This window comes from Phacochoerus africanus, chromosome 9 (genome assembly GCF_016906955.1).
Source record: "Phacochoerus africanus isolate WHEZ1 chromosome 9, ROS_Pafr_v1, whole genome shotgun sequence".
Taxonomy (NCBI): domain Eukaryota; kingdom Metazoa; phylum Chordata; class Mammalia; order Artiodactyla; family Suidae; genus Phacochoerus; species Phacochoerus africanus.
The window spans coordinates 36,160,390-36,185,360 of record NC_062552.1 but is presented as its reverse complement, the minus strand read 5'-3'; the positions used below and the strand labels follow the sequence as shown (position 1 = coordinate 36,185,360).

At 40.7% G+C, this 24,971-nt stretch overlaps 1 protein-coding gene across 1 annotated transcript in view; it reads left to right on the top strand.

Moving 5' to 3' along the window:
• Positions 1–24,971, top strand: part of KIF6 (kinesin family member 6) — a 356,939-nt gene that overhangs the window by 139,200 nt on the left and 192,768 nt on the right. Inside the window, exon 10 of the mRNA XM_047796598.1 lies at positions 4,082–4,185. Within this exon, the coding sequence (XP_047652554.1) occupies positions 4,082–4,185 (104 nt within the window). The remainder of the gene's footprint in view (positions 1–4,081; positions 4,186–24,971) is intronic.

The window sequence follows — 24,971 nt, the reverse complement described above, 5'->3', positions numbered from 1 at the left end:
TTTTTATTACATTAAGAAAACGAAAAATCTCTGGAAGGATTAATGAAGAAAAGAATAAAGAAGGCACAAATCAATACTATAATATTTGAAATGAAAGGAGGACTTAATATTGCAGGTACAATAGAGGTCCTAAAATAACAACAAAGTACTTTGGCAATAAATTTAAACAAAATGGACAATTTCCTAGAAAAACATAGTATAAACTAATGCAAGAAGAATTGAAAAACATGAGTAGATCTACAAGTAATATATAAATTGACTCAATAATAACAAAGCTACCAAAAGGCGAGAGAGAAAAAGAGAAAAAGGGAGGGAGGCGGGGAGAGGAAACGTGAGAGGAAGGAAGGAAGGAAAGAAGGCCAGACCTGATGTTTTTAAGTTTACTGTATATTGAAAGGAGAATAAAAATTGGATTCCGCCTGCTAGTTTTTGTTTTAGGAACTTTGCATTATGACCATATGATCACTAATATGATAGGTGGTATCATGACTTATCTGGGTTTATTTCAAGAATTTAAGGATAATATATCATTAGAGAATGTACTAATGTTTAATAAAAGAAATAAAAAAGCCATGGGAAAAGTAAACACCACATTTAGGGTCATGGTAATGGGGAATTCATTTAGGGAAGTTTATACAGGGGCGAGGGCTTCACAGGAGTCTGTAATGTCTTATTTCTTAAGCTAAGTAGTTGGTCCATTGGTGTTCACTTATGCTAAGTAGTAGGCACAAGGTGGTATTTATACCTTTTTGTATGCCTGAAGTAGTTCATACTGAAAAATAAAATCTCAAGAATTAGGGTGATTCATCACATTCACAGTTTAAAGGGGAAAAATTATGTGATCACATCACTAGATAAAGGAAAAGTATTTGATAACATTAAACATTCATCCGTACTTTGAAAAGACTCATTAAAATTGGAATATAAGGGAACATCCTTAGAGCGATTAAGGGCATCAGCCAAAAACCTCAGCAAACATTTTCAAGGTGGAATGTGGAAGGAATGAGACAAGAATGTCTTAAGCACTGTACTTGGAAGTTCTAGCTAGGCAGAAACAATTATTTATTTATTTATTTATGAGGATTTGAAAAGACAGACATCTTTTTGGGACAATTTGATTGTTCATATATAACATCCAAGAGTGTTTAATAACATATAAACAGATAACCAAAATGATGTTCAGAAAATTATTTGCTGTGTGATCCACACATAAAAATGAATTGCCTTCCTATATATCAAAAGCCAATAATTAGAAAATGCAGTTTTACAAAAATTCCACACAATAGAAACAAACACTTTTAAATTCTTGAAACGAATTCTAATTAAAGACATGTAAGATATTTGTAGAGAAAACTATAAATCTGTTTTGAGGAGTTCCTGTTGTGGCTCAGTGGTTAACGAATCTGACTAGGAACCATGAGGTTGTGGGTTTGATCCCTGGCCTCGCTCAGTAGGTTAAGGATCCGGTGTTGCCGTGAGCTGTGGTATAGGTCGCAGATGTGGCTTGGATCCTGACTTGCTGTGGCTCTGGTGTAGGCCAGTGGCTACAGCTCCAATTCGACCCCTAGCCTGGGAACCTCCATATGCTGCAGGTGCGGCCCAAGAAGAGACAAAAGGAAAAAATAATCTATATTGAGAGGAATCAATGGGATGTGGTGACTCAATGTCATTAATATCCTATCAAATTAACCTTTTAGTCAAAATTTTTTCCAGTTAAAATTTGAGGAGGACCTTTCATAGAATTTTATAAGCTGGGTCTAAAAGTTATTTGAAAAAGCAAATAATCAAGAATAGCCAAGTCTATTTTGGAAGAGAACGAGGTGAAAGGAGCTTGTTCCATCTAAATGCCAAAATGTCTTAAAACATAGAATTAAAACAGTGTGCTATTGCCATATATATAGCCAAGTATACAAATGTTTTTAACCAATAGCCCAGAAAAAGACACATTTTACAAGTGGAAATATATTATATAACAGTACTATAATATCAAATCTTGCATGGTTAGCCATAAAAAATTAAAATTAGATCCTTTTCTCACACTTTCTGCAAAAATAAAGTCAACCAAAGGTAAAAAGCAAAGCTTTAAAACTTTTATAAGAACGTATTGGAAAATATTCCTATGGCTTTTGGTAAAATAGGTTTTCTTTTTTTTTTTTTTTCTTTTTTTGGCACACAGAAGTTCTGAGGCCAGGGATTGAACCCATGCCACAGCAGCAACTTGAGCCACAGCAGTAACAATGCCAGATCCTTAATCCACTGCACCACCATGGAATTCTAAAATAGATGTTACTGAAAACACAAAAATACAACTCATAACAAAAGAAGTTGGTAATGAAATTATATTGAAGGAATTCCCATTGTTGCTCAGAGGTAACGAACCCAGCTAGGATCCATGAGGACATGGGTTGGATCCCTGGCCTTGATCAGTGGGTTAAGGATCCAGCATTGCTGTAAGCTCTGACGTTGGTCGCAGACAAGGCTCAGATCTGGCGTTGCTGTGACTGTGGTGTAGGCTGGTGGCTGCAGCTCCGATTCAGCCCCTAGTCTGGGAACCTCCGTATGCCATGGGTGTGGCCCTCACAACTTTCATTAACGAAAAGAACATGACAAAGTGAAAAACATGACATAGGTTGGGAGAAAAAAATGTGCATTGCATAAAACTAACAAAGGGTTCTCATCCAGAATATGTGAAGGAGCCTATAAATCAATAAGGAAAAGAAAAACAACTCAACTGAAACATAGGCAAGCACATGACTAAATAATTCATGGAAGTGGAAACCCACGCAGCCAGTATACACACACAAAAATGATCAACCTCAGTAATGATCATGAAAATACGAATTAGAACTAGGTGAGAGACCGTTTTACTCCTACCAGATTGGCGAAATTAAAGCGTCTGGCAAGACTACGTACATAGAAACAAAAATGTGGGGAAACAGGAGCTTATATATGTAGCCGATGAGAGTGTAAATTTATAAACCTACTCTGAAAAGCAATTTAGCAGTAAGTATATAATAAAAAGAAGATGCACTCACTCTATAACCACACAATTCTAAGTGTACACTGTAGGAGTTCCCCAGTGGCCTGGTGGTTAAGGATCCAGTGTTGTCACTGCTGTGGTTCAGGTCGCTGCTATGATACGTGTTCGATCCCTGGCCCAGGAACTTCTGCATGCCTCAGGTGCAGCCAAAAAAAAAGTGCATACTGTAGGGAAACACTCCCATATGTACCCAGAGATTTATAATGTTCACAGCAACACTGTTTATAACAGCAAAAGTAAAATTCCTAAATGTCCATCGCCAGGAGACAAATGCATAAATTGTGATATATTTACTGAAGTACTACACATCCATGAAAATTAATGAACTAGAGCCACATGAAGCAACAAAAATACTCTAAAAAACATAACGTGAGGGGGGAAAGCACATTGCAATGACATGCAGCGTGGTAACATTTATGTAAAGTTTAAGGCATGTGAAATGACATCATACATTATTTAGAGTCACATCTGTTCATATGGAGTAAACATATAAACACATGCAGGGAAATGCCTGCAGTCACCCCAGGAAGAACAGAAGGGGAATAGGAATGAGGGACTCCAGTTACATCAGTAATGGGTTTTTTTGCTTTTTTAGGGCCACATCTGTGGCATATGAAGGTTCCCAGGCTAGGGGTCAAATCAGAGCTGTAGCTGCCAGCCTATGCCACAGCCACAGCAACTCGGGATCCAAGCCACATCTGCGACCTACACTACAGCTCATGGCAACACTGGATCCTTAACCCCCTGAGCAAGGCCAGGGATCAAATCTGCAACCTCATGGTTCCTAGTCGGATTCGTTTCCTCTTCACCACAACAGGAACTCCTACGTCAGTAATGTTTTATCTGTTAAAAAAAAAAAAAAAATCCTAGAACGATTTAGACAAAATGTAAAGATTTAGCCAAGCTGGGTGGTGGGTACAAAAGTGCCTTTTATATCATTCTCTACACTTTTGTTCCTAAACATTAAAAGACGTATGTGTTTGTCGAGTAGTTCCCGTTAATGAGGAGTTGATACTGCCTCTCCCGCCTTGTCCTTTGCAGATGATTATGCGCCTGCAGAAGGAAATCCAGGAACTGAAGGATGAACTGGCCATTGTCACTGGCGAGCGGAGGACAGAAGTGCTCACAGAAGCAGAGCTCCTTCAGTAAGCCTGCAGACTTTTTCTCTTTTCCTTTAACAGTGCGAGTTTGTGTGCACTTCTTTGTTGGCCCTAACGTTATGAATTCACCTCAAAGCACGAAGGTCTCCCGGGACAGTCTGAGATTGCCTGTAGGCGCCAGTTAAGAGTGGCGGCTTTCCATGAAAAGCTGGAGAAGGCTGGCAGTGTTTTTGCCGCCTCAGCTCTGAGGAAGTAAAGAACGGGGCATAGAGAGGATGGGAATCTCCTCCTCGTGCCAGCTGAAGGAAAGGGATTGTAGGAGAGTCACGCGCTTTTAAAACGTAGACACCAAATGCTCTTAAGCTGTGGCTCTCAAATCTGAAAGGAATTCAAGAAACGTCCTTTGTATCAAACAGCATCTTGCTGCAAGCACCAATTTATCCCATGCCAAAGTAAGCTCTCTCCTTTGGTGACTGGATGGCCCATATATTACAGTTCATACACTCAGAATGGGAATGAAAGCAGGTATTCAGGGCTTCGCGTAGGCGCGGCATCTTTCAGACCCTTTAGATTTGCTCATTCCGTCTCTGATCACGAGCCCCCGTGCCGGGCACTCGTGTTTCCTCGCTGCTTATTAAGCACTTTTGGAGTGACAGCAACAGACTAGGCTTAGAAGGCAGTGGTGTTCTCCACTTCTGCATAAGAAATAAACCTATACAAGATTTTTCTAAAGGTTTACTGTCATTTCCCATAACCTTCGCTCAACAGAGCAAACCATAATAGACATGATAAAGTATTTTCTTTAAACTCATTCACGGCTGCCCCTGAAGGTGGTTCTAAAGCTTGAGAAGCCTGAAGCAAGGTTCCTGCTCTACTCCGAGCCTTCCTCCTCTCAGACAGCACTTCCGAATTCTAGAACCCTGTGTTTAATAGTCTGATAGGCCCCAAGGCTTTCCTGACAAAACTGCATTGTGGCATATATGCGGTGAAGGTGAATATACGGCCAAAATTCACATTTTAAAGACCTTCGTGTCACTCCTTGAAATAACTTGGGCTATTGTAGAGGCTGAGAAACTCAGCTTAAAGTTCCTTCACTGTGGTGCCCCCTTCCCCTCGAAGAAATTAGCCAATATTGGTTTTGAAGATGTCTCTTCGGAGTTCTGATCTTCCAATCAGGGTCCAGCCAGGAAAGCAAAACCACTCCAGGCCTCTCCACAAAAGGGATTTCATCTAGGAAGTGTGTTGTACAGGAGATGCAGGGTTCTGCCACACCCCAGGGATGGAGCAGCAGGAGCCCTCCCACCCCCAGGCCTGGGGGGACCTCAGGAGGAGGTCATGTTACCAAAGCCCAAGACGGGTGCTGGCAGCACTAGCTGGACCGTGACAGGTGCTGCCCCAGGAGGGGCTGGGACCTCCAAAGCACCGTGGGTGCTGCAGAGGCATCATCTTGGCAGGGAGCCCTGGCCTCTCCCACCATCTCCGCTTCCAGTCTCCGCCAGTGCCTCCCACTGGCTGGACTTCCCCAGAAGCCAGTTGTTGAAAGAGGCAGGGAGTGCAGGTTCCTGTGATGCAGAGTCACGCAAGGGAAAAGTGGAGATTGGATCTAGGAGCAAACAGGAGGAATGACCAACATATCCAATAAGTACCCGTGTTTTCTCTAATTCCTATGTAGTCAGAGATATATGGCTCAGTTTAAGGGTAGGAGTCTTAATGCGGTAGTTCAAGGTATCATAATGAGTAAGCATATGCTGCAGGTTCCCTCCAAATCTGGGGGATTATAGAACTGACAGAGAGAAGTTTCTTACTCTCTAGCCACACCCAAGTATTCGAAGCAAACTCCACCAGGGAGGGACTTGAAGCTTCCAGGGATTCCTGGGAGACTGAACCATGGGGTTGAGATGGGCAAGAGCAAAGGGTAGACCAAGTCCCAGCTCCACACCATGAAGGCCCCGAGTCTAGACGGGGTGGCCCCCTGGAGCAGGAGAGGGCTGGGAACAGCCACGGAGGGGGTGGCAGAGCCATGTGCTGGGAGCAGTTTGTTGCTGTGAACCCCTGTGCACTCCTTCTTCCCTCCTCCCCCCTCCCCCAGTGTTTCGGTCAGCATTTAGGATGGCGAAATAGGGAAGGGCCCCAGGGAGGTGGCAATGCCCAGGAGGGAGAGGGAATGCATGAGCTCTGGACACCGCTGCCGTCTCCAGCTCTGGCCATCTCCTGTTCTCACTGAAAACAGAAAGCAGCAAGGCTTCCCCAGCTGCTCCGGTCCCTCACCTGAGACTGGCTGCCCCAGCGGAGAGAGAGCTGAGAGTCTCAGAAATGTGAGCTCACAGTTGGGAATGACCAGAAATAGGAGGACAGCCAATGCGGAAAAAGACAAGAACAAGCATTTACAGCTTGGAGGGCTTCAGAACTAAGCGAGCGGAGTTCCCGTCGTGGTGCAGTGGTTAACAAATCCGACTAGGAACCATGAGGTTGTGGGTTCGGTCCCTGCCCTTGCTCAGTGGGTTAACGATCCGGCGTTGCCGTGAGCTGTGGTGTAGGTTGCAGACGCGGCTCAGATCCCGCGTTGCTGTGGCTCTGGCGTAGGCTAGTGGCTACAGCTCCGATTCGACCCCTAGCCTGGGAACCTCCATATGCCGCGGGAGCGGCCCTAGAAAAGACAAAAAAAAAAAAGAACTAAGCGAGCAATGTAAAACGTGCTGTTCCGTCCAGGATGCAACAACAGAGTCACGAGGAGAGCTTGAAAATGAAATATATACCCTTGTTGCTGTTAAGAACTTAATGATGGTCCAGTAGCAGAATGAAAACAGAGGGGCAAATTAGTGAGCCAGGTCGATGGGGGCTAAGGAGTTCTTCCAGAACATAAGATAGAAGAGTAAAGAGATACAAAGGTTAATGAAAAGAATCATAGAAAACAGCTCTGGAGGTACCAATATCTAACAAAGAGGAGTTTATGGAGGAGAAATAAAGTTAATTCAGGAGGACCAATAGTTAAATAATACCTTTTTCTTGGAATTAAAAACAAATTTAAAAAGGACGTAAGACCCGTTTCATTCAGAATGAAAGGGTTACCATGCTAGGTATAGTATGAGTATAATAATATTGTCAAAAAAAATTTAGAACCTCAAAATACAGAAAATACCAAAAGTTATCAGAGAAAGAAAATTATTAACAATCCGGAATCTGATTTAGAGAAGACTTATCAACAACTCTGGAAACAAAAACTTCTAATGCTAAAAAGCATTAGAAAACAAAACAAAAAAGGACTGTGAATGGAGATTCCTATGTCTAGCCAATATTCAAAGGTGAAGGTGAAATAAAGCCATTTTTCAGACATACAGAATTTCAGACAGAAAACTTACCACCCTGCATCCTATCTTAGAAAGACCACCACAGACTACACCTTGACAAAAAGAAAAATACTATAAAGTGTAAGAAACAATAATAAGCAAGTTTTGTAATATCTTCTTTATGATATTCAATATCTTTTACGTTATATTTACGTTATATCTTTTATTAGCTTGATGATTATCACTTTAACAGATGTTTCTGTTGAAAAGTTACTGACAACAAGTAAATTTTCCGTTCACGGGAGTTTGGGGTAGAATGGTGAGAAATTAAATTGTGACAGCAGATTTGAAATACTGACAGACCGTTAGATCTTGGCTTGGTTTCCTCAGCTCCATAGACCACAAATAGACAAATGTCAATCAGAACAGATTCTGCAGAGACAGTATGTAGGGGTGCCAGTAACTTTAAATTGTGAAATTAAATTGTGACAGCAGATTTGAAATACTGACAGACCGTTAGATCTTGGCTTGGTTTCCTCAGCTCCATAGACCACAAATAGACAAATGTCAATCAGAACAGATTCTGCAGAGACAGTATGTAGGGGTGCCAGTAACTTTTCTGGGCAATTGGTTCATTCATTGACTCATTCAACATTTATTATTCATCTCATATTCACAAAACTCTATCCCAGGCCCTGAAAGGAACGCAACGATGAAAAAAAACCTCTATCCACCTCTCAACGGGCACACAATTTAGTGGCAGTGGCAGACACAGGCGCAAGTAATTGTGATGCAATATTTAAGTATTATGAGCAGATATGAATAAAACATGAGACTGCAGAGATAGTATGATTAATTTTGAGCTCAGGAATCACATAATATTAGCTCCTGTGCTAATAAGCAACCATCAACCATTCACAGTGAAATCGCTTCTCTGCGGTCAAGGTAAGTGTACAGTAGAGCCTAGCATCTCATCAATGATTTCTGATCAGCAGCTGGGGAGAACATGCTGCGAGCTGCATCCACCCTGCCAAAGCCAAGCAGAGTTTCACAGCAATCCAGTAACTCTGGTACTTGTTCCTGGTGACTGTGAGGATTATTCAGATAATGTGGGGGTTTTTGTTACTGTTTTTGTTACATTGTTGCCACACCTATGTTTTGCCATAGTTAGCCAGATTGAATGAATATTGGTGCAACTTAAAATTCATCTGGTTTAAGAGTCCTTTATCATCGTAAAGCGAACGAGATCAATTAAAATTTGCCCCTCCTTTGGCTCTGCTTTTTAATATCACTTGTGCTTCTTTGTCTTCTGGGACCCCCAGACATTTACTCAGGAGTGTGAATCAGCTTCGGTCCTCCCATTGCGCCCAGACTACGGGGAGGCGAGGGTGGGAGGGGGATGGTGATGCAGGAGAGAGGAAGAGTCCCACAGCTTGGCAGCACAGAGTGGTGGGAACGTCCTGGCCTCGTTTCCATCTCTGTCCTGCTGATTCCTGGGCTTATGCTGATGGCCTGGCATGAGGCGTCCCTACCAGGGACTCTGTGAAGGATGTGAAGGACATCAGAAAGCAGATGTTTAGGAGGTCATATATTCTATGTAGTATGCATTGGACAGTTTGGAGATGTCTGTTAATACCTAGATCTATCAAGTTTTTTGAACTGTTTCCCAGAATTTCAGTTCTTAACGTAAATATTTGTTGCATTGACTTGGATGCTTCAACTGAAGAGGATTTCAGATGTCAGCCTCCAGTTATTGGGATATTTTTAGTTTACGTTTTTTTGGGTTTTTTTTTTTTTTTGCCTGTGTAAGTTTGAAAAGAAACAGCTGGATGAAGGCTGCCTAGCCAAGTTAATGTTTATACAGAACTTCTTGGGTGAAGATTGGATTCTGATTGATTCTCTAAACACATACCTCTTTCTTCCTCTGGTTAAAAAAAAAAAAAAAAAAAAGCTTGTAGGCCTCTGGCAGGGATGGAAGCATTATTTCCTGGCCCAAGTCTAAATGAATAGTCTGTTTTTTTGCGTAGCAACCTTTTCTTTCTGAGGTGGAACTGAATTGGATCTCATGGGCTCAAGTTTGCCCAAAGTAAATTTCCAAACATGTCGATCCTTTGCCTTTTCTTTTTTCCCCAGTTTTATTGAGATATAATCGGCATATAACTATGTGTAATTTTGAGTAAAATGTGATGATTTAATATACATATATATCGTGAAATGGTTACCGCAACAAGGCTAGTTAAGACCTCCATCACCTCACATAGATACTTTTGTTTCTTTTTTAACAGGCACACCTGTGGCATATGGAAGGTCCCAGGCCTACACCACAGCCACAGCAGCACTGGATCCAAGCCTATCTGGATCTGAGCATCTGCAACCTATGCCGCAGCCTGCAGCAACACCGAATCCTTAACCCACTGAGAGAGGCCAAGGATCAAACCCATATGCTCATGGAGACAATTTCAGGTCCTTAACCTGCTGCATCACAGTGGGAACTCCCATAGTTAGCTTTCTGTTTGTGTGTGTGGTGAGAACATTTAAGAGCTACTCTGTAAGGAATTTTCCATTATATGATACAGTATTTTAAACTATAGTCACTATACTGTACATTAGGGCCTGAGAATTTATTTGTCTTATAACTGAGAGTTTATACCCTTTCCCAACATCTCCTGAATTTCCCTACCCTCCAGCCCCTGGCAACCACTAGTCTAACTCTCTGAGTTCAACTTTTTTATTTTGCACATATAAGTGAGTTCAGTCAGTATCTGTTTTACTTTGACTTCTTTTTGGTTAATTTTTGCAAATCAGTTAATCCTTCAACATGAATTTACTGAATAACTATTAGATGCTAATCATTTTAATAGGTGTCTTTGAGGATTCAGGAATATAGGATACAGAAAATAATTCCAAGGAGTTTCAGTTTTATTGGGGAAATAATACATATGTACACATATACACATTTATCCACATATATGTATATATAAAACAGGGAATAAGAGAGTGTAGGAGTTCCTGACGTGGCTCAGCAGCTTAAGGATCCAACATTGTCTCTGTGACGATATGGGTGTGATCCCTGGCCTTGCTCAGTGGGTTAAGGATCTGGTGTTGCCACAAACTGCAGTGTAGGTCACAGATGCAGCTCAGATCTAGAGTTGGCATGGCTGTGGCTAGGCCTGCAGCTGCAGCTCCAATTCGACCTCTGGCCCAGAAAATTCTATATGCTGTAGGTAGGGCTATACAAAAAAGAGAGGAAGGAAGGAAGAGAAAGAAAGGGGAGAAAGAAAGAAAAAGAAACAGGGAGAGAGAGAAGGAAGGAGGAAGGAGGGAAGGAAGGAAAGAAGCCAGAAAATAGGAGAATGTATTAGTGGAAAGAACAAATGGACACTGAGATCATAAAACCTTAATTATACTTTTAATTTTACTCGTATTAGTTTTTTAAAGGCTCTCTTATGTGCTATCTTATGACTAAATGCTATCTATGGGTGCTTTCAGCTCCATGTTTTTAAAATCTAATATCTGTTTATTACACATGGTTTAATACATTATTTGCTCATCATCTATGATAATGAAAAGCTAAATCATTATGTAGAAATTCAAAAATGGGGGGAGTCATTGCTTATATCACTCACTGAGCAAGCTAACTAAGCCTTAAAGGGTATCAAGAGGGAGAAAGTAGCATCCTGAGATGAAGGAGACCACTTAAACAAAGATGCCTGGGAGGAACAAGCACAGTGTGGGGAGGAGGGGAAATAGCAAGAGACCAATCTGGGGACTTGCATGTCGGAAGCACTTGCTAGTGAGGATCTGGGTTGAAACTGGCGGGGCAGAAACCTGGGATTCTTGTGGAAGAACTGAAGAGTAGGATTACACCTCATGATGGGTTATGGATTCTACATGTAGAAGAGCTACTGTTTTATTTAATGGTGACCAGGAAACAGTGGGGTTTGAGGGTATTGCAGTTCATTCATTCGGTAATGTTCATTTTGTTCTTTCTTTGATCTGGGTACTGTCCTGGGTACTAGAGACACAGGAGCGAACAAAGCAAAGTCCTTGCTCTCATGGAGCTTACACTTTAGTGGGGACAGATAATGCGCTGCTTAAATAACTGAAATACAGAGCATTTCAGAGAGCAGAAAGTCAAAGAGAACAATAAAACAGGAATGCACTTTTATAGGGTGACCATGAAATACTTTACATGAGGAGGATTTTATGGGGTTACTACTGATAGCAATGAATAGAATTAGCAGAGATGAGAAATCAGGAAGATATTATATCAGGTTTGGGGTGATATTAATGGAAAAGACTCAAGTAATGACAGTGAAAATAGAGGAAGAGACAAATGTGAGAGGTCGTGCTGAGGAAGATGCAATAGAAGTGATGGCTACAGATATAAAAGTGATAAGGAGGGGAGGTTAGTGAAGACTCAAGACACGAAACAGGTTATCAGTGGATGGAAAAATCAGGAAGAGAAGTTGGTTGAGAACAGGAAATGTTCGGTTCCTAACCTGATGAAGGAATACACAATATACAGGTGGAATTAGGGAACTTTAGGGAAGGCTGAGGCTGAAGATTTACATTTTGGAGTGGCTGGTATTGAGTTGATAGACTACTGAAGTCAAGACCAAAAGTCAGCTCAAAAATTCTCTGATCTGATTTGAAGCAGGAAGTGATCCACAGGACCACATCCCCCTCCATTCAAACTCACTATAGGCAGCTGGCCAACTGGATTTATCTTTGTGCTTAGACACATCACCCCCACCCCCTCCCTTTATGTCTATTTATAGTCATTAAATATCCCAGCTGTTGGCTATTTTCCAATGAGGAGAAAAATCTCCCTTCCTTTATGACCCAGAGTATTAATAGTAAACAGTGTAGAAAGATGAGACATTAAAAGGATAACAAGGAAAATTATGAAGTACTTATGACAATATGATTGCTAACTTAGATAAATTCGACAAATTTTAAAAGGCACAGACTACCAAAGCTCACTCAAGAGAAATAGAGAACCTGAATAGTCCTTTATCTCGGTAAGAAAATGAATGCATTGTGAAAACCCTGCAACAAAGAAAACTTCAGGCCCAGATAGCACCACTACAAATCCTGCCAAACATTTAAGGAATAAATAATAACAATTCTATACAAACTTCCCCAGAAAAAAGAGAAAGGCGCAATTTCTAACTCATTTTACAAGGCCAGTGTTCCTCTAATATCAATATCAGATTATTAAATTAATATCAAAATCAGATATTAGAAAAGATGAAAGACCAATATCCCATATAAATAAAAATATTTAATAAAATATTTGCAAATCAATTCTAACCAAATATCTAAAAGATAATCATCTTTTAGATCGTAAGTCATGACCAGGTGGAGATTATCCCAGCAATGTGAGGAAGGTTTAACATTAAAAAAAATTAGTCAATATTATGAGTTAGTTGTGCTTTTTAATCACTGCTGTTCTTGCTTTTAAATTAAAAATTGTTGTTAATTGACAAAAAAAATCAGTCAATGTAATTCACCATGTCAAGAAACGAAAGAAAAAAAAATTCGATCATCTCAATAGATACAGACCAAGCATTTGACAAAATTCAACATCCACTCATGGTCAAAACTCTCAGTACAAAAGAAATAGAAGAGAAATTCCACAACCTGATAAAATGTATCTATAAAAGGACATATAGCTAATATAATAATTAACAGTGAAAGAAATAATTCTTTCTCCACAAAACTGGAAACAAGGAGAGAATGTCCTTTCTCTCCACTTCTATTCAACATCCCACAAAGGGATCTAGTCAGTGCAACAAAGGCAAGAAATATGAACAATGCATATAAAGAACCCAAAGGATATAATGAAACTATCTTAATTCATGGACAACATGATTATACAGAGAACCCTAAAGACTCTGCGAAACAGAAAAGATACTAAAATTAATAAATGAGATTATTGGTAAGGTTTTAGGATATGAGGTCAATATACAAACACAACTGCATTCTTACATGTTAACAACAAACAACTATAATAATTGGAAATTGAAATTAAAAGGCAGCATTATTTATAGTAGTATTAAAAACATAACATACTTAGGGATAAATCTAACAAAATATGTGCAAGGTTTGTTTGCTGAAAGCTATGAAACATTGAAGAGAAATACCAAAGAACACTTAAATACAAAGTTATACCATGGTTTTAAACTGTTCTATTCAATGCTGAAGTACCAGTTCTCCAGAAATTGATCTATAGATTAAATGCAATCCCAGTCAAAATTCCAGCAGGCTTTTGTGTGCATGTAGAAACTGACAAACTGCTCTTGAAATTCACAGAAATGCAAAGGACCTAGAATAGTTAAAACAACTTAAAAAAAAAAAAAAAAGGTAACTCATACCTTACACCGTATTACAAACTCTTACTTGAAAAGAATCATAGACCTAAGTGTAAAACCTAAAATATGAAACCTCTAAAAGAAAAGCTAGGAGAAAACCTTTGTGACCTTGAGTTAGGCAGAAATATAATAGGACATCAAAATCACAATTCATAAAAAAAAATGATAAGTTGGACGACATCAAAATTTAAAGCATCTACTCTTTGAAAGACACTATTAAGAAAACTTTAAAAACTCAGAGTGGGAGAAAACATTTTCAAAACACATGTCTGACAAAGTGCCTGTATCCAGAATACTTTAAAAATTACGATTAATTAAAGCATATGCTAGTTGAGGGGAATGTCCTTGCTTTCTCAATCAGAAAGCAAGCAGTAAATATGAACAGAATACTTAAACAGACATTATGTCAGAAGACATGCAGATGGCAGATAAGGACATGGGAGCACAGCATCATTCGTCATCAGGGAAGTCAAATGAAAACCTTAGTGAGATAATGCTATACAATTATTAGAATAGATTTTAAGAACTAACAGCAACAAGTGCTGGTGAGGATGAGGAACTGAAACTCTTGTACATTGCTGGTCGGGATGGATCATGGTGCACCCACTTTGGAAAAACAGTTTAGCAGTTTCTGATAACGTAAAACATAGGACTTAACGTAAATCCAGCAATCCCATTACTAGGTGTTTATCCACTGAGGAATGAAAACATATGCCACATGAAGTCTTCCACACGAATATTTACAGCAGCTTTACTCATCATCTCCCAGGCTGAAAACAACCTAAACCAGCGAGCAGCTCAGCAAACTGTGGTGCAGGCACACATTCGACTCCTATTCAGCAATAAAAATGGAGTGACCTATTGATGCATCGACAACTTGGCATTGTGCTAAGTAACAGAAGCGAGGTACAGAAGGGTACTCACTACTGAGTCCATCCCTGTGACATCCTATAAAGGGCAAAAGTATAGGAGTAGTGATCACATTAGTGGCTGCCGAGGCTGCTGGTAGGGGAGGAAACTGCCTGCAAAGGAACAAGAGGGAGGTGTTTAGGCTGATTGCAATGTTCCCTAGCTAGAAATGAACCTCAGCTAACCTTTTTAAAAACTGGAGAAAGCTGTATGATAAAAATTAAAAGATCGGGAGTTCCCGTCGTGGCGCAGTGGTTAACGAATCCGACTAGGAACCATGAGGTTGCAGGTTCAGTCCCTGCCCTTGCTCAGTGGGTTAACGATCCGGCGTTGCCGTGAGCTGTGGTGTAGGCGGCAGACGCGGCACGGATCCCGCGTTGCTGTGGCTCTGGCGTAGGCCGGCGGCTACAGCTCCGATTCGACCCCTAGCCTGGGAACCTCCATATGCCGCGGGAGCGGCCCAAGAAATAGCAAAAAGACAAAAATAATAATAATAATAATTAAAAGATCGGTCATTAAACAAACCAAAGCAAAATGAAACAAAACTGTACAGTGAGGAATTGTCCTTCAGGTAAAATATTGCTATAGTTATTTTAATAATGGTGACTTTATCTTTGAGGACAAGCCCCTCAGAGCACACAAACACCTATTTTTACGATTAATTAAAGCATATGCTAGTTGAGGGGAATGTCCTCGGTTTCAGGCTCCGCCCCCAAACCTACCCCTATGCCCACCAGCTCCTTCCTTCCTGTCACAGTGGAGAAGGTGTCGCTGGTAGAGCTGACCTCACCAACTCTGCTCCCAATCCCAGTCCCTTGCTCCATCTCAGCAGCCTCAGCTCTCCTCCTATTTTTTCTTTATCTGCAATTTCTCTCTTTTTCCTGGACTCTTCTTATTAGTGTTTGAACTGGCTCAAGTTTCCCATATTTAAAACCAAAATGCTCCCCCTTGACCCAGCCTCCCCCCACTCAGAGACGCTCCTTCAGTTCCTTCACTCATGGTCTCCATTCCCTTCCCTCCCACCCACTCCATGACACACTCCAATCTGGCTTTTGCCCCATCACCCTGGCTATTAATGGACCTCAGTGTAGATCAAGGTAATAACTCCTGGGCATCTGTCCAGAGAAAACCATGATTCGAAAAGTTACATGCACCCCAGTGTTCCTTGCAGCACTATTTACAACAGTCAAGACATGGAAGCATTCTAAATGTCCATCAGCAGAGGAATAGATAAAGACGACGTGGCCCGTATACACAATGAAATACTACTCAGCTATAAAAAGAATGAAATAATGCTATTTGCAGCAGCATGGATGGACCTAGAAACTCTCATACTAAGTGAAGTTAGTTGGACAGTGAAAGACAATCATCGTATGATATCACCCATATGTGGAATCTTAAAAAAAAAGGGGGGGGAATACAAATAAACTTATTTGCATAATAGGAATAAACTCACAGACTTTGAAAAACTTATGGTTACCAAAGCGGACAGTTGGAGGGTTGGAAGGAGGGACTGGGTGTGTGGGATTGGCATATGCACACTGAGGTCTATGGAATGATTGGCCAATAGGGACCTGCTATGTAGCCCAGGGAACTCTACCCAGTAGTCTATAATCATCTATGTGGGAAAAGAATCTGAGAGAGAATGGATATGTGTATGTATATGACTGGGTCACTTTCTTGTACAGCAGAAATTATCACAGCCTGGTAAATTAACTATACTTCAATAAAACTTTTAAAAAGTCAGCATGAAATTGAATATCATTCTGCTTTTTTTTTTAAAGGCTAATGGGCTATATCAGCCCTCATCTTCCTTGACACCTCAGTGGCATTCAGCATGATTAACCACCCTCTCAATTCCATTTTCTCGTCTCTTGTCTTCTTCCCATCTCCCAACTGCTCCTTAGCTTCTTGGGCCAGATTATCCTCCTTTCATGTCCACGTTCCTCAAGGCATTGTCCCAGGACCTCCTCTTCTCCTTTTCTTTATTCTTTTTCCTAGATGGTCTCATCAACACTCATACCTTAGTTGCCATCCAAATGCTGATGACTTGAATTTATTTTCCTGGTCCATATTTATTCTTCTCTGAATGTCCCACTCATGGGTCACCTTGCCTCCTTAACAGCTGGCCCTGAACTCAACTGAATTCTTCTCCACCTTTTTCCAGACCTGCCTTCTGCCTCCATATCCCCATCAGTCAATATTGCTATAAGCCCTAAGTTGCCTAGGCCAGAAACTTAGAAGCTACCTGTGATTCTATTCATTTTTTCATCCCCCAAATCCACCCCAGTTGGAAGTCTTGTTGACTCTGTCCTCAAAACCTGTCTTGAATTGGACGCCTTCACACCACCTCTGCTGTAGCAATCCTCATCCAAACCTCTGTCACCTTTGTCTACCTCCAAAATGATATCATAAGAAGTGTTTTTGCGCCCCTCTAAACCTTTTTCTGTGCAGCAGGATGTTCCTTCTTTAAAAGTATATTTCACTCTCCTTCTTAAAACTCCTCAGTGACTTCTGACTTCCTGTTGTTCCTGGGAAAGCACCAAAATCCTGCGTGTGTCTGCCTGGTCTGACCCTTTTCTGTGTGGTCACATTTCACATCCCTCTCCCCTTTGCTCCCTTTCCTTCAACAACACTGACCTTTCAGCTCCTTAAACATTTCATCCTGTCTTCCACCCAGGGGCCATTGCACATGCAATTGCCTCTGACCTCTGACTGGGGTGATATGTGCATGGGGACATGCATACACACACACACACACACACACACACACACACACACACATCTTGTTTTGTTTGTTCTACTCATCCTTCAAACTTCAGTTTGTTTTTCCTCAAAGGCATCTTCTCTGACCCCACAGCCCCAGCTAAATCATGAGCGTGGTGCGCATTTTCGTATTTTCTGTACTTCAGCTTAGTTATCTGTTTATGATCATGTACTTGCGGTATTTTTTGGTTGTTATCTGTGTCCCCACCACACTGCAAGGCCTTTGAGGGCAGGAGCCATGTCTGCTTTAAATGAAGGTACACAATACCTTCCTTTGTGTCATTTTGTGGCACATAATCAAAGAATATGGGGTGAGTATTATGACAACAAAGATTGGGCATAAGCTACATTAAATCCACAAAGGGAAAAACTGAAGAGATATATGACTGGCCCCTGAGCACATGCTTCACAATTTAAGATACTGAGCTGCAAAAATTCATCTATGCAGGCAAGTGTTCGTTCCCTTAAGGAAATGATGCCCTTGTTTGATGTGCATTTTACCAAGTGGAAAATGACCCAGGGCGCGGGCCAGGACAGCCTCTACGCCTGCTCTTTAAGGGCCCCCAGATTCCTCTTTGCTCTACTGACTACTTAAATTGGGAAATAACCCTCTCCTTCCAGGTAGAAAGAGTCAGTAAAGCTGGGGGCTGTGCTGGAGTTGACCCTCAGGCCCTTAAACCATGTGCAGAATAGAAGGCAGGCCTTCACTGTTCACCCTTGAGGCTTTGCTCCATACTTGGAAAATTGTTATCTCTTGGGATTTCTTTTAGTGCAATTAAATAATTTAGTACTAAATATAGTTTAAATGTGGCTTCAAACCAAACACATTGTGTTATTATCAAACCCACAAACACAAAATCTGTTTCAAAAGGACATATCTACATTAATAAAATCTTCCTTGACGTCCCAATTTCTATTTAAGTGCAAATAAATACACCTCCAGGAAGAGTCTTAAATCCCCATTTTTGAAATAAGGCTACTTTATCCCTTTACTCATTCTTTCTAGTGAATTAACATGGATTGAGTACTGTTGATACCATGTCAGGCATGTGTTAGGACCGGGCAGCTCAGAGACAAGCCAGAGGGTCCCGCAGGAGGCTGGCCATTGGCGAGAGAGCGGCAGCTGACCAGACATGTGTGTTATTGATGGTGCTGAGATGCTATAATAGGCACTCAGCCCAAGATGGGGAGGGCGATTGTTTTGCAAAGAGCAGAGAAACAGGGAGGAAAGATTTATAGAGGAGTAACATACAGAAAACCCAACAGCACCTTCATCTTTTCGAAGTAACCATTTAAAGGTGACTTCAGGAGAAGTCATTTCTACCATGTTTAACCTGCCGATCATTTTTTTTATTAGACTAGTCTAATAAAAGTTTAATGGGGTTCAATTTCTCAGTATGTTTGAACCAGGTTAGAACCATAAAGCAGATTTCAACTACAGGTATAGTGGCTCTCTTGAACCTAAAATTTGATAACTTGTTCCCAAAAGTATGGGTCAGAATGATAAAAATCAAGATCATGCCATATAATTTGAGATATGACCCCGCCATGATGATAAATTTTGTCCCGTGACCTCCAACCATTTTCAAAATGGGAAGAAGCAAGCAAAAAAAAAATGATACCCTACAATATTTGAGTTGATATAGTCCTAGTGAGAATTAGATACCAAACTAGTCTTCTAGAGGAGTCTCTTGTCAGTACTTAACTCTGGATCAATAATGCTGTTATATTCAGTTTATCATCACTGGCCTCCACAATGATTTTATTTGTCAAGCTACTGTTAAGAATATCAGTTTTTCTCTTTAAAAAAATGTTTCAGTGGACAGCATTGTAGTTCAACATCTGTATATACTACAAAGTCATCACGACCGCATGTCTAGATACCATCCATCCACATACAGTCGACCCCTTCACCCATTTCACCCCTGCAGCATCCTTCTCCCTTGGTACTCACTAATGTGATCTCTGAAGTTGCCTTGGTTTTATTTTGTTTGTTTGTTTTTAAGATTCCATATATGAGTGAGAACATATGATATTTCTCTTTCTCTGACTTATTTTACTTAGAAAAGTACCTTCAAGGTCCATTCATGTTGTCAAAAATGTCAGGATTCCATTCCTTTTTATGGCTCAGTAGTACTGCATTGTGCAAATATTTTACCTCTTCTTTAATCCATTCATCCATTGATAGACCCTTAGATTGATTCCATACCTTGGCTGTTGTAAATAATGCTGCAATGAACACAGAGGTGTGTATATCATTTCCAACTAGTGTTTTCATGTTCTTCAGATAAATACCCAGGAGTGGAATAGCTGCTCATGTGGTAATTCTAGTCTTCACTTTTTAAAGACATCTCCACACTGTTTTCCACAGTGGCTGTCCCAGTTTATAGTCGCACCAACAATGTATCCTTTTCTCCACTCCCTCTCTAACATTTGTTATTCTTTGTCTTTTTAATAATAGGTGTGAGGTGATATGCCATTATGGTTTTGATTTGTATTTCCCTAATAATTAGTGATGTTGAACATCTTTTCATGTACCTGTTGACCAGCTATATGTCGTCATTGGAAAAATACCTATTCGGATCTTCTGCTCATTTTTTTTTTTCACCTTTTAGGGCCGTACCCGAGGCATATGGAAGTTCCCAGGCTAGGGGTCTAATGGGAGCTACACCTCCCAGCCTATACCACAGCCACAGCAACGTAGGTTCTAAGCCACGTCTGTGACCTATACCACAGCTCACAGCAATGCCAGATCCATAACCCACTGAGAGGCCAGGGATCAAACCAGCATCCTCATGGATACCAGTGGGATTTGTTTCTGCTGCTCCATAATGGGAACTCTGCTCATTTTTTAATCAGGTTGTGTTGTTGTTGTTGTTATTGTTGAGTTTTGTAAGTTCTTTATATATTTTGGATATTAACCTCTTACTGGATATATGATTTGCAAATATCATGGTTGCCTTTTCATTTTGATTATGGCTTCCTTCATTGTGCAGTTTGATGTAGTCCCATTTGTTTATTTTTGCTTTTGTTTCCCTTTCCTTTGGAGTCAGATCCACACATGGCTAAGATATCAATAAGGTTACTGCTTGTGTTTTCTTATAGGAATTTTATGGTTTCAGGTCTTACATTCAAGTCTTTAATCCATTTTGAGTTAGTTTTTGTGTGTGGTATGAAATAGTGATCTAGTTTCATTTTCTTGCATGTGGCTATCCAATTTTCCCAACATCATTTATAAAAACAAGACTTTCTCCACTGTATGTTCTTTGCTCCTTTATCATAAATTAATTGTTCATATATGCATGACTTTCACTTCCCTTCTATTGATCTGTGTGTCTGTTTTTGTGCTAATACTATACTGATTTGACTACTATAACTCTGCAGTATAGCTTGACATCCAAGTGGTCTTATTTGTCAAACGCTATTAAAGATATGTTTCAGAATCATGGCTTGTGCTATACAAGTTCTGTGACATGATGAGCTCTCCTGATTGTCCTCTGAAAGTATCTCCCAGGCAGGAGACAGGTAGGGGTGGATTTCAGGAAACCCCGTTCCTAAGGATAAGAGAGAGAGATGAGATGGAGATGGGGTAGCGGTAGTGATAGGGTAGAGGTTGACATAGGTTAGAGGTTGCAGACAGAGAGAAAGACTTATACCAGCGTCTGAACAATCTCTTGAAAATTGTTTGAAATATGACTAACCACTATCCTACACCAGATGAGCATTTAAAAATGAAAAATATTAAGGAATTTTGTGCCTAACTTCTTGTCATTATCGATTAAATTGTTCCAATGACTGTGCTATTGACTGCCTCTGACTGTCTAGAACCTCTTTCCAGGATCCAGTGGCCCCTTGGCAGCCTCTGCAGCCTCATTCCCTCCCAAGCTTCCCCTCCTCACCATCCCTCCCCTGCAACACCTCTCCCTCATTTCATTACTCCAATGTCACATCTCAGAAAGACCCTCCCAGGCCATGTTATCAAAAATACACCTTCCCCTGTCACTCTTTATCCCCTTTGTGCTGTTATTTTTCTTCATAGCAGCAATATCCTGTTTAATGTTTCATTGTCTGTTGTCTTTCTCTCTCCCTGCTTCATGAGGGAGCTTCGTGACAACTGGGACTTTATCTGTAGTGTTTTTTTCCATTACGTTCCTGGCTCATGGTAGACCCTCCCTAAATATTTGTTGGATGAATGGGTGAACCCTGTCTGGGCCACGGCTCCCTCTCTGGCTTCTTTATGAGCCATTCATTCTCCATCTCCAGGACTTCTTCTCACAGCTGCCTGGGTGTTTGGTATGAACGGGGGTCCTCAGGCCGGTCTCCTTGGACAGAAAGCACTTTCTCACATTCTGAGTCCACACACACTGGTTTGGTATCCTTTGTGCTTGGCCTTATAGGTTTCATCTTACTGGGGTGAATGACAGAGGAATTATCTGAAATATTAAGAATTTCACCCACAACTACTTTCCGAACTTTGTCCAGAGGTACCAAGATAAGGCAGATAAAATTTATTTGAACAGATTGGGAGTCAAGAGACTTGAATTCTAGTCTTTACTCTTTCTAATCTAAGGAGATTCATTATCTTAAAGGGTCCCTCAACCTCAGTCCTCTCATCTTAACTCTATGACCTCAGGCAAATTACATCACCTCTACCTGTCTCAGTTATTCATCTGCTATATGAGAGTAGTGATGGTACCCACTCACAGGGCTGTTATGAGGAATGATGAAACAATCCATGCTATGCACTAAACACAATTAGTATGACTATTATTAATAATATGGTTATTTCCCTGTGTGTCCTGATACAACTATTATTGCTGCAGAGGCGTCTATTCACTTCCGTTGGATGTTTTGTTAGGCTTCTCTACTAGAAACAAAGGAGCCAACCATGTTTTAATGTCTCTCTCTAGACTATACACATGCTCACACATCCACAAAGAGAGAAGTATTGCTGGAAGGAAAAACCATGAAAATGTTTTTAGAATTACTAGTGGGGTTTTTTTTGTTTTGTTTTGTTTTGTTTCTGTTTTAGTTCTTTTTACCTGGCTCTATTTCCTGAAATTTCTACAGAAAATTAGAGGTTATTTTTAAAAAGAACTCGTGTCACGTACTGATTTTACACCTCCAAGTGGCAAAATAAAATTGTTTTCACTTAATTAATGAGCAGCAGGAAAAAAATGCCCTTCTTTTTTAACTCTACTTTTACACTAAATTTCACAGCAGAATTAAAAACAAATGTTTTCTCTTGGCATAGAGCAAATTATTGCACAACACACAGAGTTGTTTCTGAGATCTAAATTACATCTGCTTCTGGAATTCTAACTTTATTTTATAGTATGGGTTTTCATTTTTTGTATATTTGGGTTATAATACTGCGTATTATTAACCAGTCACTTCAGAGTGGTGCTTTTCTAATACAGTTGATACAAGACTGTATCTCTAAATGGCTAAGTAAAACAGAAACTATAAATTGCCAGAATGGAATGTTCATAAAATGCTTCCAAATTGGAATTGTTTGCTTGGCATCTTACTGTCCCCTTCCTTAACCATAGCAGAACTTCACATACTCCCCAAGTGAGAAGAATGTGCTGAGACCTGTAAGATACCCAGAAATTTAAAGTAGCAGCCCGAATCATAATCAGAGCCAATGCATAATGTTTACGTTTGTATTTAAAATTAAAAGATAAATTTAAACAAAATCTTTGTAAATATGTATATGGGTGTTTCCCTGATAAAATATGTGTATGTGTATAAGAAATACATCATCCCTACCTGTCTCAGGCACTCATCTGCTATATGAGAGTAATTTCTAAAATTTTTCAGAAATTCTGAAAAATACAGGGAGACATAGACAGGAAAGTAGCACATATATATGTAATGCCCAGATCTGAGCACACGAGAAACACACCACAAGAACCAGGCGGATACTTTTTGCTTGAATGATGTTGGTGTGGACCTTTTTTCCCCAGATGACTTTGCAAAGGACCTGGAAACGTTCCATGCAATATTAAGATGTGAAACCCAAGCCCCCATTCCCTCTTCCACTCTGTTCCTCAGGGTTCCTGCCGGTTGGAATTCTCTGCATCTCTCTGTGGAAGGAAGTTCAACATGAGTACTTAGTCTCGATTCTCCTTTCAGGTACTGCCCACTTGTTTTTATTTTGAACTCTCCATTCTTTCTTTCAAACGCTGGACATGTCAACAGAACCTTCCGTTTTCCATTTTCTGAATTTAGCCTTTCAATGTCTGTATAATAGTTGTACTAAAAATACACAAAGATATAATTGTTAGGGAACATTCTAAAATCTCATAAATTGGCAAGATGAGTTGAGGTTTTTTTGTTTTTGTTTTTGGCAGTTACTGAGAAGTATTTTGTTTTGCTTACTTGTTTGGAGAAGGAAGGAAGCTAACTCTTTGCATGATTTTAGGAACTAACCTTTGGGTACATCTTCTAATTTATCTCATCCACTTACAGATCTGTGGGCTTTAGAGAGCTCAGAGAGAACAGTTTGTCTCAGTTCATCCCAAGAGGCTTGGGAGAGGAGGTGTTAAGATTTCTCCTTCTGGAGTTCCCGTCGTGGCGCAGTGGTTAACGAATCCGACTAGGAACCATGAGGTTGCGGGTTCGGTCCCTGGCCTTGCTCAGTGGGTGAACGATCCGGCGTTGCTGTGAGCTGTGGTGTAGGCGGCAGACGCGGCTCGGATCCCGCGTTGCTGTGGCTCTGGCGTAGGCCGGTGGCTACAGCTCCAATTCAACCCCTGGCCTGGGAACCTCCATATGCCGTGGGAGCGGCCCAAGAAATAGCAACAACAACAACAAAAAAAAAGACAAAACAAAAAAGTCACAAAAAAAAAAAAGATTTCTCCTTCTGTCTCATTCCTTGGCCTCGCTGCCACTGAAATTTGGAGATCCAGATTTATCCCGAGGTCTTAATTATCAGCCCCTGAGGATTATTAGGCACATCAGAGCACTGTGCCAGAAGCTGTCAAAGCAGCAGAAGCGGAAGCAGATAGCAGGGTGCCTGGCCAGAAAGAACCATGTAAGGATACGTGTGACATCTGCTTTGGAAAAAATACGTAAAGATAAAGACAAGTCAATGATCATGTGCGAAATGGGTAATAAATACCAGGCCTGTAAAGGATTTAATGAAAGATAATTAATCACCCAAATAGCTGTCTGTATAGATTATGTGGGGGGTTTTTTTGGGGGGGTGGTAAATAAGCATTGAGATATCTAATATTTGCATATAAATTTAAATCATGTCAGTAAATTATACCTCAGGTGAAACCGAGTCTTCCACGCCTCTAATGTGGAGATTAAAAACCGTCAGGTACTGGGAGAGGTTGTACCTGGTGGGAGCCTGAGAGCAGTCGGCCCCCGCACAGACCTTCTAGCTCTGCAGAGAGAGAGCACCCGACTCGCACTCAGAAGACTTGAGTTTCCCACTCAGGCCAGGACCAATGGCAGTTCACAAGGGCAGTACTGAACAACT